The sequence below is a fragment of the Oreochromis aureus genome, linkage group 2 (genome assembly GCF_013358895.1).
Source record: "Oreochromis aureus strain Israel breed Guangdong linkage group 2, ZZ_aureus, whole genome shotgun sequence".
Classification (NCBI taxonomy): domain Eukaryota; kingdom Metazoa; phylum Chordata; class Actinopteri; order Cichliformes; family Cichlidae; genus Oreochromis; species Oreochromis aureus.
The window spans coordinates 13,015,690-13,031,427 of record NC_052943.1 but is presented as its reverse complement, the minus strand read 5'-3'; the positions used below and the strand labels follow the sequence as shown (position 1 = coordinate 13,031,427).

At 37.6% G+C, this 15,738-nt stretch overlaps 1 protein-coding gene across 2 annotated transcripts in view; it reads left to right on the top strand.

Annotated features, from left to right (window-relative positions):
* Window positions 1–15,738, top strand: part of LOC116335261 (protein diaphanous homolog 1) — a 95,480-nt gene that overhangs the window by 22,421 nt on the left and 57,321 nt on the right. The window contains exons 2-14 of one of the 2 annotated variants that reach the window (XM_039618410.1): window positions 725–751; window positions 1,859–2,020; window positions 2,609–2,710; window positions 4,044–4,174; window positions 6,303–6,380; window positions 6,467–6,530; window positions 7,286–7,425; window positions 7,714–7,819; window positions 7,983–8,093; window positions 8,338–8,456; window positions 10,216–10,332; window positions 12,424–12,539; window positions 14,309–14,373. In XM_039618410.1, the coding sequence (XP_039474344.1) occupies window positions 725–751; window positions 1,859–2,020; window positions 2,609–2,710; window positions 4,044–4,174; window positions 6,303–6,380; window positions 6,467–6,530; window positions 7,286–7,425; window positions 7,714–7,819; window positions 7,983–8,093; window positions 8,338–8,456; window positions 10,216–10,332; window positions 12,424–12,539; window positions 14,309–14,373 (1,338 nt within the window). The remainder of the gene's footprint in view (window positions 1–724; window positions 752–1,858; window positions 2,021–2,608; window positions 2,711–4,043; window positions 4,175–6,302; window positions 6,381–6,466; window positions 6,531–7,285; window positions 7,426–7,713; window positions 7,820–7,982; window positions 8,094–8,337; window positions 8,457–10,215; window positions 10,333–12,423; window positions 12,540–14,308; window positions 14,374–15,738) is intronic. The other variant, XM_039618417.1, reaches the window with a different exon arrangement.

Genomic DNA, 15,738 nt, shown 5'->3' with positions numbered 1-15,738 from the left:
AGAACAAAAAACGCCCAACATATTAAATCAGAAATTTGATATTAAGAGCTGAATATTGAAATTGTGTTACTTTAATACTGATGACATTCTGGAAAGCATCAATTTTCTATATGCCTTTAGTGTTTGATATTTGGTTTATTATACTGATTTCAATTCAGTTTTACTCATACATAGAGCTTGTCAGGGCTATATAGTCCACTTGTTTTAATTCCCTACAGAAACATTAATGGGTGTAGCCTGACCTCTAGTGGCAGAGACATGATGATGCTTTCCCTTTCTTTCTAAAATACAAATGTGCTACTTTTCCTATGTACAGTTTAATAGGGGTGCAGCTTCACTGTACATAGGAAGCTGCACCCCCCATGCTTCACCTTTGTTGATGATTGACTGCCTATGACCTGCAGGTTTCTAAATGTCCTCCTTACCTCAGCTTAGACTGTCTTTGACAGATGCATTGGTCTTTGAGTAGATGCGAAAAGAGCTAATGATTAAGTTTTTCTTTTTTTTCTGGGTTTTTCTTAATTACTTAATTACTTATGAAGGAAATCATCTACTTCTGTAGATGATTTCCTGGAGCTGCTTCTTCCCATCATTGATTTCTATCTAATGGGTTCTTTATTTTTTTTTTCCTCCCTCCTCTTTTTCATTTCTTTTACCTGCCATCTGGTTGGTTTTTCTTCCCCCTTTTTTGCCATTTTTCTCCCTCTCATTCATTCTTCTACAGACACTCAAACGGCTGATTCCTGATGAGGTAGGTTTGTTACAGCTTGTCACTGTCAAACGTGTGCTTGACTTGTGTGTCAGATAAAACTGTTGTGCATTTAATGTCACCTCACTGTCTGTCACAAGCCTAACCCACCATAACACAATTGTTTGGTATCTGTGTTTTGTCCTGTGCTATACTGAAGTTAAATGTACATGTTCTCAAGATGTGCATTGACAGCATGAAATGCTTGGCACATAAACTAGTGATGCCTTCATGTGCCTGCAGCTAGGATGCCAGATTTTTCTTTGAGTCATTATGTAGGGTCACTGTATTATGTGCCAAGCTTACATGCATGATGAAGCTAATGTTCTTTGCTTTTTTTTAATGTATTAAATACATTAAATAACACTCGATGGTAATACTGAATGTTTACCACTCAAAGTCATTAAAGCCAGAAAGTGAGATCTACCAGACTCTTGGAAAATTTGAGTATGCTCTGTCAGCATGGTGACTTTGTGCGGCAAAACCACTTTTGAGCTCTCTAATCTATAATAATCTCAAGTTTTAAAAAGGTTTCTGCTCTTGTAAACAATTTCCCTTTTCAGACATGAATACGTAAGATAGTTGGCTCCATTGACCTATTAAAGTGGCATTTTTGTGTTATATCAGCCATATGTGACTTAATTCGGCTTAATTCAGAGATGGTGGAGACACATTTAGAGAAAGAACTATGTGCTTGTAGAAAGTGGAGAAGATGAGATAAAAGGGGGAAATGTGGGTTAAAGTTAGCATTAAGATTAAGTAAGATTGCCTTCAAGTTATGTGTCCCTTGCATTCACAATTCTTCTTAGTATTTTTACTTTATTTTTGCATCTTGTGCTGCTGGCTGATATTGTTTAAGCACTGCACAGTGTCAATGTTGTGTGTTTAGATTGAAACAAAGTAAAATTACTGCCTGGTCTTTGGAAAGTGGTACATGTCTGAAAGGGGCAATGTAATATCAAACTAAGGGAGAAATGTCCCTTGAGTTTTTAACACTACATATGGTTTGATATCTAACATTAACATAAGAGCAGTGGTTACTCTCTGTAGTTTTCCTCTTACCACTTTTCTCTCTGTCATGTTCTTCTGTCATGTTGTTTGCTAATCCAGTTGGAGCGTTTCACCAGCATGAGGAAAAAGGACAAGGAGAAGCCTGGACCACCGCCAGGTCACCGACACTCTTCAGCTGCCAGCTATGAGATCAGTGCTCAGAGTGGCATGATGAATGATCATTCTGATGAATATGTCCTGGAACTGTTTGAACAGATGCTGGTGAGAAAGACAGTAAAAGAGTATATGCACACTTTTGTAAAAAAAATTATTTGGCTTTTGAGGTGTCATATAGTATTCATTACTTTGCCTGTACAGCCACAGAAACTTGGCCTATTCCAATCAAAAGTACTGAATTTCTCACAGTTTAAACACCCTTCATGTGGAGTTACCCTTAAGCCTCAAATTTCCTTTGCTGTACTGTCAGTAGAACCGTGAAGTTGCATAAAAGTTTATTCTGTCTTGCTGACAGAATAAACATTTATGCAAAGTTTGTTTTACACACGTGTAAAAAAACAAATAACTGATCTCCTGAGACAAGCAAATGGCACTGATTGAAATCCTGAAAGGAAAAGGTTTTTAAATAGTCACATCCAGTGATTCTTTTAACAAGTAAGAAATTGTGTCTTACAGCTGACTCTTAATAGATGGTTGTCTCCCCTAATGTAATTAATCAGATATATGGATTATATTTCCGCATTTTATTTTTTTATTGCTTGAGTACACAAATGGATTTTTATGCTAAATCTCTCAAAATGTTTATTTCTGTTCCACTTGATTATTTTTCTTTCCTCCTGTCTTTTACTCTAGGTGGATATGAACCTAAATGAGGAAAAGCAGCAGCCTCTGAGACAGAAAGACATTTTGATCAAACGAGAGATGGTCTCCCAGTACCTCCACACATCTAAAGCTGTCAGTACCTCAAATACCTAAAATAAATATAGCCAGTACAGGGTGCTAGAGCGAATGTGCTGGCGGTTTAAAGCAAGTCCTTTTTTTTTTTTTTTTTTTCTTCCCTCTTTGGCTAGAATGAATACATTTTCCAAAGCATTTTGGCCATTATAGTCATTAATAAATAGTAAATTAATAACTAATCTAATATGTATTTACTGTTTACATACATTAAATTGATGGATGGTTATAGTTATGTTGCTGTTGATGTTTATAACATTTGTAAATGTTAGTAAGTTGTAGTGACTGATCTATTTTTTTTTTTTTTTTTTTTTTAAAGAACAAAAGGTAGTTTTAGGAAAAGCTATTTAACTGGGTTTAGAAAAGGATTGACTTGGATTAAATATAACAAATTAGAAGTAAAGTGCAAATTGTGTTATTAATAATGGCATGTAAACACTAATTATACTTTTTACAGTAACTATTTGGTATTAATGATCCATTTACTGTTTATTAACAGTTATTCTCAAGTGTTATCATAAAAAAAACTGAAGCAAAACTAAAGTATAGTCATTGCTGGTCATACAGTTGAAAAGTGAGCCTTAAGAGAATTGCGTTAGTTTATGCAACATAAGTCTGCGTTATTTTCATTGTTGTCATAGGCTTAGATGTAACACAAATGTATTTACTATTTCAATGCTTTTGGTTGAGCCAGTCACATTTGCAAGTGAAGCCTTCTGAAATTTCCAGATTTTCTTTTTCATCAAAATCCTAGTTAAACACAAACACAATTAAAATACTGAAACAACAGCTGTACATTTTATGCCCATCTTAAAACAAACTCAAACTCTGAAAAAATGAGTGAATTCTTCAGTAATAGTAGAACTGTATATAGAAGCAACAACCTCCATTGACCTTTAGCTGCTGATGTCACATTTACAACAAGAGCAAACAACTTCCAGAAAATGTATCAGGAAGTATGTAGTGGACTTATGAGAACCCAGACCTTTAGAAATTATTTAAGTCTTTTCTTCCTTTTAAATCCTGGCAATTCCAAAGGGTTCACAAACTCAAAGTGCTCAAAGGCCCTACATAATCATACACAGATGACTGCTAATACAGTTCATTTAACTGTAAAATAAGCCTATTAGGAGAAAAACCCTACACACAGTACCCTTTAATTCGCATATCAAAATTTCAAATTACTCTTGACTTTTGCCCTTGATGCTCTACTGTTGTGCTTTCGTGTAGAAATAATAGCAATTATATCCTGTAACAAGAAATATGTAAATGCAGAACACTAAGTGATTTTGTGTTTACGTGCCTGCTGTGTTTGTTTGTGTTTGTTGATTAGGGTCAGAGCCAGAAGGAGAGTTCCAAGTCAGCCATGATGTACATCCAGGAGTTAAAAGCAGACTATCGAGAGTCACAGTTGCTGAGCTGTCTTGAATCTCTAAGAGTTTCACTCAATAACAACCCTGTTAGGTAAAATACACATGCGCGCGCGCACACACACACACACACACACACACACACACACACACGCACACACGCACACACACACACACATATTTTAAAAAAGGATTTTGACAAGGACCCAATTTTGTTGCTCTGTGCTTCAGGTTAAAATAAATTATACTAACTACAATAATATAGCAAGGCTCAGTATAGAATCAGTGTAGGTTTACAGTGATATAATAAGAACTTTGTGGGTGGTGTCAGCGCCACTGTCAGCTATGCATACTCAAGCCATAACAAAATTACCACCATGCTTGCAAGGTAGTTGATGCTTGGTTGATTTTTGCTTTAGTAGTCCATAAAACTTTGTTTTGTAACGCTACATTTTTTCATGTTTTTGTGAACTCCAACTTTAGCTTTTAGGATCTGAAGCTCACTAGGGTTTAAATCTTGCAGTAAATCCTCTGGAGTTATCCTTAAGAAGTCTTATTTTGTGTTATTGACAAGCAAACATGTATGCCTACATCCAGGGGAGCATTTTTCACTCGCTGTGCAATCATAAACATTATTTCTTCACCTCACAAGCAATTTTCTGCTATCTAAAACATTTGTGTGTATTTCAATTTCCCAGTCTATCTATCTCTTGCTATTTTGGAAGCCACCCAGCTGTGGCAAAGCAAATACTTGGATTAATTAAATTTTTTTTACCTTGCATGGTCAAGTCTTTAGTCTTTGTACTGATGCATAACTTCACCTGAATCTAAATGTCAACCTTTAGTTAACTCTTAGCTATGCCCAGCACCTTTTTGCATGGCCATTGAAACACATTGTTACTTACGAAACATTTTGTAACGTCTCTCTACAGTTTACCCTTGGCAATTTGGGGATTTGGTGTAAAGTATCAATATCACACTCAAACTCATATGAATTTTGACATAAATCTACTCAAATTACATCTGAGACTTTGTACTCGGTTTATCGATGCCTGTGGGTTAGCAAGGGGTTTTAAAGGTTCTTTACATTCTATTGAAAGTCATTCATCATTGAGGAAAATCATCTATAGTTTAGGTTACAAACAACTACCAATTCATCCAAGACTGGCTGCTCCAGAAAACTTTGCCTGAGAGCACCATCTTTTTTTTTTTTTTTTTTTCTTTTTCTTTTTTTTTCTCCCATTCAAAATTTCATCACATACAGTAAGCTCTTGCAACATATATTTAGAATGAGAGAGTGAGAGAGCGGGGAAAAGCCGTTGCTACCCCGAGAGGGGGGGGGTGTACAGTTTGCTACCGAAAATTTAGACCAGATGTTGGATTTAATTCCGTTCTGGTTTGTGCATTTTGTGAATGGTGTACACCATTTCCCACACAAATTTTAGGATGTATATGAATCTACCTGTGTGACACTCTTGGTGAAGGGGGAAACTGGCAACACTTTGCTGAGAGGGTGAAATGTTGCCAGGTTGTCAAAATGTAATGTAAAGCGAGAGTGGAGTATAATGATGCTTCAACATTCAAACAGCAGTGTTGTTTGTTTGTTTGTTTGTTTGTTTGTTTGTTTGTTTGTTTGTTTGTTTGTTTGTTTGTTTGTTTGTTTGTTTGTTTGTTTGTTTGTTTGTTTGTTTGTTTGTTTGTTTGTTTGTGCTGGGGAGCTTCTATGCGCACACACACACACACACACACACACACACACACACACACACACACACACACACACACACACACACACACACACACACACACTTACTGAAGAACGTATAAAGTTTTAGAAATGAAACCCCAGGCATTTTGTAATATATGCTCTCAATATATGCTCTCAGCTAGGATTTAAAGTGTACTGCACAGTGTACTGTGCTTTTTAGGGGGAAAACCTCATATTCACTATAAATCATGGTGGTAATGTTATGGCTTGGAGTTCCATCACTGTCTTAAGGACGTTAACTTTTTTTTATATCAACTATTAATTCTGCATTATATCTGATGTTTAATGCTAATCAGCCTCATTCACCTATAACTATATAGAAATGTTCCTATCTTGTTACCAAAATAAGTGTGCACATAGATTTACTCTCTGGATTTGTTCTAACCATGAATTCATGCATGCTGTGACAGACAGTTTTTCTTAATGTATGGGAAAATATATCTTTCACTTTCAGTTGGGTACAGAACTTTGGAGATGAAGGGTTGGCTCTGCTTCTGAATCTGCTGAGAAAACTCCAGGAAGAGGAATACACGTAAGTTACTTAAACCCCCCCAAAAAACAACAACTGTATATTCTAGCAGTGTGTTTGAAATGTCTTTCTGGTCTTTCACCAACCAGGCCAATTGGAACGAAATGCCAACATGAAATCATTCGCTGTCTTAAAGCCTTTATGAACAACAAGGTAAGAAAATTTCTAACATCTAAATCCCTAATCCTTTGTTTCGTATCAGAAGTAATATAACTATACAATAATTAATGGCCCATTTTCTTTTATCATTGTAGCAGAGGGCACTCTAAATTCAATACAGTGAAGGTCGAGAATGGTGTATCTATAGAGTTTACTAATGTATGTAATCCTAGGAAAAAAGAAATTTTATAGAAACTTCTCCAGACTCTGGAATATTTTATATTTATCCACCTGCTAATAATACAAAGGTAAAGCCAAAGCCAGTTCTGGAGAAAACATAACATGTCAAATGGATATATATATATATTTTTGAATTTGGCTTAATTTTGGTCAAGCTAATTTGCATTGTCTGGCTGAGGATCGATGAAGATTACTCAATAATAGAAGAAAGCATAATTTAGTTATAAATATGACATTATTGGTCCAAAATAATTTTTGAATGTATTAAAGGGTACTGACATAATAAATGTCATTGCCTGTGTGGTTGCTGTCCCTAATAACAGTCTGTAGTAATAATATCCAGATGGATAGCACTTCGGTAACTTGGGCTATTTTTGCATGGCTTTCAAAGTGCCAGCTTTTGTCAGATTGTTCCACCCCTTTCATCAAAACAAAACGTTGGTATACAATTTCCATAGTTGTTGCAGTGGAGTACATTTCATCTGGACTAAATTCTGATATGAAGACTATAATCTGAAAAATGGAAGTCTTTACCTCAGTCTACTTTCTCTCTTTCCTTTTCTGCTTAGCATGGTCTGAAATCCATGTTGGAGTCACCTGAGGGAATTCCTCTGCTAACCAGAGCCATCAACCCAAAGGTGCCTCATATGATGGTGGATGCTGTCAAGCTTCTTTCTGCCATCTCCATTTTGGAGCATCCTGAAAACCTGTAAGTATTAGTGAAACTGTTACAGTTTGGATATTAGGCTTGTATTAGACCAGCTGACAGTGATGAACTGCTCTGCTGACATCAGTAATTGCTTATCATCATATTTCTCTTCATCTGTTTTAATGAAGTGACATATTCTCAGTCTCCATTCTTTTTTTTTTTTTTTTTTTTTTTTTTTTTAGGGTAAATGTTGTATTCATGTATTGATTTAAAATGTAGCATGTAGTGAAGCTTTAGATAAAGTGTATGATTGTCCTTTTTTGTTTGTTTGTTTGTTTGTTTTTGCAGTCACGAGCGTGTTTTAGAGGCCATTACAGAGGAGGCAGAGAAACAGGACATTGAAAGGTTTCAGCCACTTCTTACTGGAATGAGGAGCACCAGCATTGCACTTAAGGTACATATTCAAATGCGTACCCATATTTCACCACTTATAGGTTCTCACATGTGCTTTTGTTTGGCAAATGACCCAGCCCGGGTGTCTTTGATCGACAGCACTTCTAAGTGGGTTATGTTGTATAAAGACACTATGAAACTGACTTGTGATGTGTTTTTGGCAGGGTGGCTGCATGCAGTTAATCAACGCCTTGATCAGCCGTGCAGAAGAACTGGACTTCAGAATCCATATTCGCTCTGAACTGCTAAGACTGGGTCTTAGAGATCAGCTGAAGGTACAGAAAACCCACTTGATTTCTTTCAAAGGTGACTTTGCAATAACATACATTTTCACAGCTTTAATGTTTGTGTCTCCCTATATTGATGCCTCTGTCTCCCTGATGGGCTAACACACACTCATGCTGTAAAAACTTTTTCTACAAGCATTCAAACTAAAAATGTTTGACTGTCACTTTCCTCCTGCTATTCTCCATCGTGATTTTTCATCTCTCCGCCTGCATCCCATTCCTTTCCCCGCAGGAGGTGCGAAAGATAGAAAATGAAGAGCTGAGGGTGCAACTCACAGTGTTTGATGAGCAGGCTGAAGATGATTCTGAGGACCTCAAAGCACGTCTGGATGACATCCGAATGGAAATGGAATATCCTTCCAATGGGCAAAATTGTTCCTTTGTGCAGCTGTCATGTTTGCTTTTTGTCCTTCAAAACAAAGAGGATCAGCATGATAAAATCTGGGCCTTCTTGTAATTTTCAAGTTTAGTGTTTTATTAGTTTCATTGGAAAGTGAAAACCTTCACCTGCTTCATTTTCTTAATTACATCCGGTCCACCAGTATATGTATAAGCAATTGTATTTTTTAATTTAAAATTTTTTTTTTTACACTTTTCTTTAGTCAAGCAGTTCCTCTAGTTGTCCTCACTAGAGCAGTTTGTTTTACCTATACTCAACCTGGCCATTTTCTTCAAAGACTTAAATGTAATACTGAGTATTTCTGATGTGTATGTGTATCTCGCTTTATCAGGTACATTTAGTGGAACTTTTTAGGCACATCTAATTCTGTAAGAAGGGAGAAAAAAGGCAAACCATCCTACCAACCTTGTTCTGTTGCTACTCTTTCTTTATAAATAACTAAGCACTTAGTTGGCTGCCCAAAAGGTACCTATTCATTTCTATTAATGTATCTGAACTTGATGGTTCATGTTACTGCTCATGCATTAACAATGTGGGAACATTAGACCTGGATTTAGTGCCTGAAAATTGGTATTTTATTTATTCAATTTTGGTATAATCTGAATGAACCACACTATAAAAACACAGGATGTTTATCGTCTACCTCTCACAGTGCTTCCTCTTTTCCTTTCTAAGGAGGGTAGTGTCCAGGGTGGATAGTTTGAAAAGAATTCAACCTCACAAAGTACAATGTACTTCTCCCTGCTGCTCTTGACATGCAGTTCTGAATTTCAACACCAGATGTCTCCCAGGGGTTGCCATCGCAGTGCATACAGAATGTTACAATCAAGGACGTGTGCTGGGGTATGAATTAAACACAGGAATATTGCAGTACAGACATCTGAAAACATGAACAAACATGTCAGAGAACTAAATGGGTGTTAAAATTAAATCCTATCCTATACACTAGTGTTATTAAGATTAGGGTGCTTTAGAAATGTACATTTCTGTTTTTGAAGGGGGAAAAAAATCTTAAATAACATTAAATTGATCAGAAATTTTGGTAATGACAGTTAATGGAATCATTAAATGAATCACGTATGAATTTTAATGGAATGGCTACGTAGGCGTACAGAGACCCATTTTCAGCATCCTTAACTGCTGTGTTCCAATGGCACATTGTGTTCCCTAATGCAAGTTTATTAGAAAATTGCTTCTAATTGTCCATAAGAAAAAAAACCCATTTGCAATTATGTTGGTGCAGCTGAAAACTGTTGTGCTGATTAAAGAATCAAAAAATGTCTAATTGAGTGTCTGCAGCGACAGCCTTTGTAGGTTTGATTATAGTCTCAAAAAGGCCAAAAAATGATTAGTAACACAATGTGCTTTTGGAATACAGCTGAAAATGGTGCTCTGTACGCTGATGTAGATATTCCATTTAAAATGATAAGTGATTAATGATTTGTTTCATTATTCATTGTTATTTACAGCATTTCTGATCAATTTGTTTTTAATTAAAATAACAAATGTGCTTTTCTTTCAAGGACATTTCTGTGTGCCTGAATGTTTTGCTTCAATAGCCTGGTGGAAATAAAATGCAGCTGATGTTGGTGCAGAACAGTGCACAGTTGTTGACTGTCATCTCTTTAGATGTTGTGTATGTGACTCTCATATTTGTGTTAAATTCTTCTATTGATCGTGTCTGTTGGGCCTTAACTGTTTTTGCTTCAATGATGTGAGGGATATATTTGAAATCTTGGTCAACACTGTGAAGGACTCCAAGGCCGAGGGCCACTTCCTGTCCCTGATGCAGCATCTACTACTGATCCGTAATGATTACTTGGCCAGGTAGCACGCACTCACATATACACTCACATATTCTCTTGCCCAAACTTACACAAATTAAGCTGTTGTTTTCTGGCACTTGCCTATTGATGTTATTTTGTTATGAAAAATAAGTTGCCATTATGTTTAATGAAATATAAAAGAAGGCTTTTTTTCCCCTAGAATGACTGAGAAATTGAATTTCTTAGTTTATTTTTCTTAGTTTATTTTCACTCCCAACAAAGTCCATGGATTTTTTCCCCAACATACAGGAAGCTATATAACACGTCTCAAAGTTAATAAATCAGTTTTCCCAGGTGGACAGTGAAAAGCTGCGAGCAAGAGAAACAAAGCTTCCAAAATGCCAGGAAAACAAAGAGCGAGAGGGAGCTTTCATTTCTCCTTCTCTCTCCTTTCACTAACGTCTTCCACCCTTCAGCACCTTCCTCCGTTTCTTGTTTGTTTTCAAGACCCCTCTTCTAAAGCATGAAAATTAATACAAATGCAAAGAAGAAGTCCAATTCCATTTTAATAGAAATGAGCACCATCAACTCTTATCACAAGAAATATGCTAATGCCTCTGTGTGTTTTCCAAAGCCCTTGGAGTTTTAGCTAAAGAAACGGAATGATTAAATGACAAGACTGGAGTAGAATATTGTTAGTCAGGAGTTGTGCTGCATTGTGTATGTGCACCTTAACACTTGGAACAAAAATGTGCAGAGATGCACCTATTTCAGTTGAGGTGGTGGTGGTGTTTGTCTAGTGTTTTCCTTGATGGTATCAGATAGGCAGGAAATTGTGGTTTATTTTTAACACAGTTTGGGGGATACGTTGCAAAGATGGAAAAGGTAGGCCGGTCCAAACAAATAGTCCCAGCTGGAGTCTTTTCAGCTCCCCCACCATCTCTTCCATCCTACGTTTCTCTCCTATTCAGCTTTTTCCGTCCAGGTGATCTAGAGAAACACAATAGAGGTGGTCTCTAATGGACTCCGCAGAGAGACAGGAAGTGAGGGTGGGAGGGAGAGCTGTAGAGTGCCTGAAAATACAACTTGGTAATTATAGAGATGAAAAGAGGAGGAAGGTGGAGGTTGAGACAATAATCAAGAAGAAATTGAGAGTTGAGGTAAAACGCTACATAGAGAACCTGCTGCTTTGAAAAACCACCAAGAATTTAAAATGGGCAGTCTCAAGTGTAGCTGATTACACTGGTAGTACTGAAAATACTGTGTATGCAGACTGTAGGGCTTAATATTTATTTTTAGTTTATGCTCATTTGATTGTAATTTACCCAAATATAGGTTTGGAACAACCAAAACTGCCTTGTCTGATTAAACCCAATGTCTAAATGTAATAAATTTGACCTCATGAAGAATGACAGAGTTCAGATGCAGCCAAATACAAATTTATTTCTTTTCGCTTAAACAATTTTAAGAAATGACACTAGATGTCTCTCTCGCTCCATGGATAAAGCTGAGCTTTAAAAAAAAAAAAACCTCTTTAAAGTATAGGAGTGGAATAAGTGTTAGACAAAGGCAGAGTGACTAAGAGAGAGACCAGTGAGGGAAGGAGACAGAATAAATAAAGTATTGAGTTTTGACTCTGCCAGCATCTAATGGGGTCAGGGGATAAGACACCTCCAAAATTGAGTGTCTGTGTGAAGTTGGCTTCATCAGACATGGGGCGCTGGGCATAAACCAGCACACTCTCACGAAAACATTTGAACACAATCAATCTTTGTGACAAGAAACTCAAACTGTCATCCTCACACAGACAGCCAATCTCAGTTGCTAAGACAAAGTGACAAAGGATGTGTGTGCACACATTTGTCTGCACAGATGAACTTATTTGTTCTTTGTCAGTCCAGTCCTAAAAAAAATATGTGCTAGATTTCTTATAGAGCAGTTGGTTTGAGACTGGTATCATTAACCACATACATTTGTTGAAACTTATGAAATATGTGTATTCTGTGTGACAGTTTTGTTTTTTCCAAGTATCACACATGAGTTCTGATTTTCCCTGTCCTCTCATCAAATGTTATCCTCATATGGCTCTCTTTATTTCTTTCTCTCTCCTAATCCATTTGTCTGTAAACCCATCTCTCCCTGTTTCCCGCAGGCCTCAATACTACAAGTTGATAGATGAGTGTATTTCTCAGATCGTACTGCACAGGAATGGAACAGACCCTGACTTCAAGTGTCGTAACCTCAGCTTCAACATCGAAGGCTTGATAGGTGGGTTGTTAAACAGAAACATACATGTTCCTGCCCCCAGTGCCACAGTTGCTGTGTTGGTATCAATGGCAGTATACCTCATCCATTCATTTACATCTTAGCACGAGTCTCAGAAACACCACAGGGTGGCGCCAGAGAGTGAGTCTGCATTAGTTTGGGGTAAATTGTGTTAGAGGTTTTAGCACAATTTTTCAAGTGACTTTTTTCACTCAGTTGTTCTAAAGTTTGAATTTGCTTACATGGTAACTTTTAGGTTTGGTAGGCGTGGTTTTAAATGTATTAATACCATACATTTAACAAAAAACATTAAAATGCAGTAAAAAGTAAATTGGTGTTTGAAATGGGTATGAATTTCAGTTTAGTTCTTTTGGAAAGTTAAGTGGTGAGCACTAGTATATGTGCACTTGGATTTGCTGACTTGAGAGGTGGTTGTAAACAATGACTTTAGTAACCTAAACCACAACAAAATAAAGGTGTGGGCCATGTCTCAGGAGTTCAGTGCTCTTTATGGCAGGTTTCCTTTGCTCACCGCAGGAGGCTCTAATTGCACTGCTTCTAAATGTGTCCTGAGACACACACAAGCTGGCTGGCCTCCTTTAAGGCTGCCAGAGTTATTATTGGTGGAAAGCAGCCCAATTCTGCCCTGCATGCATTATTTAGTGTTTTTCTTTGAACTCTGAAATTCAGCACAGTTTTTTCCTACATTCTGTCTCCCTTAGTGCTCTCTATTCGAAGTTTGTCCCATTTAGCCTAGCTACCATTACACACTCACCCCCCCCCACACACACACACAAAAAAAAAATCCATTGCACAATAAACTCGTACACAAATGCACACTGTAATTTTTATGTGGGTAAGTATATTATTGTGAGGTTCTTTCAACTGCGAAAATCGTTCAGTTTCATTTTGCCTGCCTTGCTTGCTTGCTTATATAGATATGCAGTATCTTTCAAAGATTCAGCTGCTTTTTCTGCAGCCCAATTTTCATTGCAGCTGAAGATTCACACTTCACACTTCCAGTCTGTAGGGTTCACGTTTCAGTTCACATAACTTCTTCAATTTCTATTTTAGCTTTTCACAGCCTTCTATCTTTTCTATCTCTCTGCTTGATCCTCTCCCTCCTGGGCATCATGATTAGCTTTCTTTGATCCTGTGACATTGTGGCATTCATCTTCATGTTAATTAGCTCTTTTACTGCACATGCTTGTTAAGCCCTTCAGCACTGAACCACCTGTAGACCCTGCAATTATTCTGTAAAAGTACCCTGTTGGTCAGTCTGTGTCCTTCTCACCCTGTCCCCTGCAAAATAGTCTGGAAGTAAGACATTATCTGTCTTTTATTTTATCAGTCTTGGTAACTGTAAGAATTCTAAGTAAAGCGTTGTGTTTCGCGGAGAGAAATTGATGGGCTCTGACCTTTTGTCAAACAAAGGTGTATGTACTAAAGGCTTAGCAGTTAATGTTGTGTAGAAGCAGCATGCATGCAACACAAAGAATCAGATTGTAATGAGATGCCTCCACAATCGTCTCAGATCTTAACGTGGAGTAGTGTGATAAGAGGAAAAAAATAGGGAGACAGATGGGATGTGTGTGTGCGTGCGCATCTGTTTGTAAATTCATGTGAACACACAGCATGTGCCAGACTGAAAGGTACGATGTCTTCACGGTCAGACACGTGCAGGTGTGCTGTCAAGACCCTTATCTTATCTACCACCTCTCTTCCTCCTTATCTTCTCCTATCCTCTGTCCTTATCTTTTTTTTGTTCCCAGACAATATGGTGGACAAGACCAAGGTGGAAACCAGCGAAGCAAAAGCCTCTGAACTGGAAAAGAAGGTGAAATACAAACAGATTATACACATACATAGATGGGAATACCTGACACACGTGTACACACACACACACACACACACACACACACACACACACACACACACACACACACACACACACACACACACACACGCGCACACTCTAACGGATCAACCCAGAGGCCTGCAAGCGATTACAGTCATATTAGACAGAAAAGAAAATCACACATTGTCAAAGCTAACATTTCCCCTTACACATGCAAACACAATGGGATTGAAATGAAATCCTGTGCAACCACTGTTTGTCTGACATGGGCTGACAAATCTTTAAAGAAAAAAAGAGGGAGGTAGGTGGGGGGGGGGGGATGTTGGTGGAGGGGGGGTGCAGAATGTGACTAAGAAAATAAGCATACATATGTCTAACAGCCACCTGACAGATAAGTATTCTTACAGGCAAGCAGAAAACGTACACAGCACACATGCATTCACACAAGAGGGGTAAATGCCTTGATAGTGGTGTGCTGCTACCCTGATGTTTCTGTCTCAGTGACAGCATAATTGCAAAGAGAGAGCTCAAACTAGCCTTCATTCATGCACATATAAAGACGTGCAGTCTCACACGGGATCATATCAATTGAATGTGCCACATCCACAAAAGCATCCATTACTTCAGCAACATTGGATTCATTTGCATTGACCACACACACACACACACACACACACACACACACACACACACACACACACACACACACACACACACACACACACACACACACACACACACACACACACACACCACAGTTCTAGTTGTGCATGATGGGGTAATTGCAGGCAGTCTCTTTGGCAGGAATTAGGAAAAAGGATGACAGCGGGAGTAACGGATCTGCTGTCTGCAAATTAAACAGCCATGTGTGTCTGTGTGTTCATGTGTTCATCTCTTTAAATACTCTTATCCTGTTTGTCAAGTGTCCTGACTGAAAAATCTGTGCAAATTTATACATGGGAGATTTTTTTTTTTTTCTTAATGTAAGTAGTTTTTGGTTCTCCCCCATGGAGGTGAATGGTTTGAAATAAAAGTGAGAAGTGAGTTCATACAAATGCACTCAAGCATCCTAACTCAGTAATTGATACTAATTTGCAGTGTGAATTATACAATGAAACTGAAGGCTCTAGACTAAGAAATGGATTCAACAGGTCTTTGAAATATGGAGACTGCTGCCTGTTTCATTTGCCACAAAATCCAGGGCATAAAAACTTGTCATGTTGGATGCTTTTTGTAGGTCTGCATAAGTGTTAAGTATTCTCTTCTGTTAAGCACAACAGAGAATACTAAAGAATATTTGCATTAGAGTTTATGCTTAAGTATGCAACTATTAATTTTGTGATG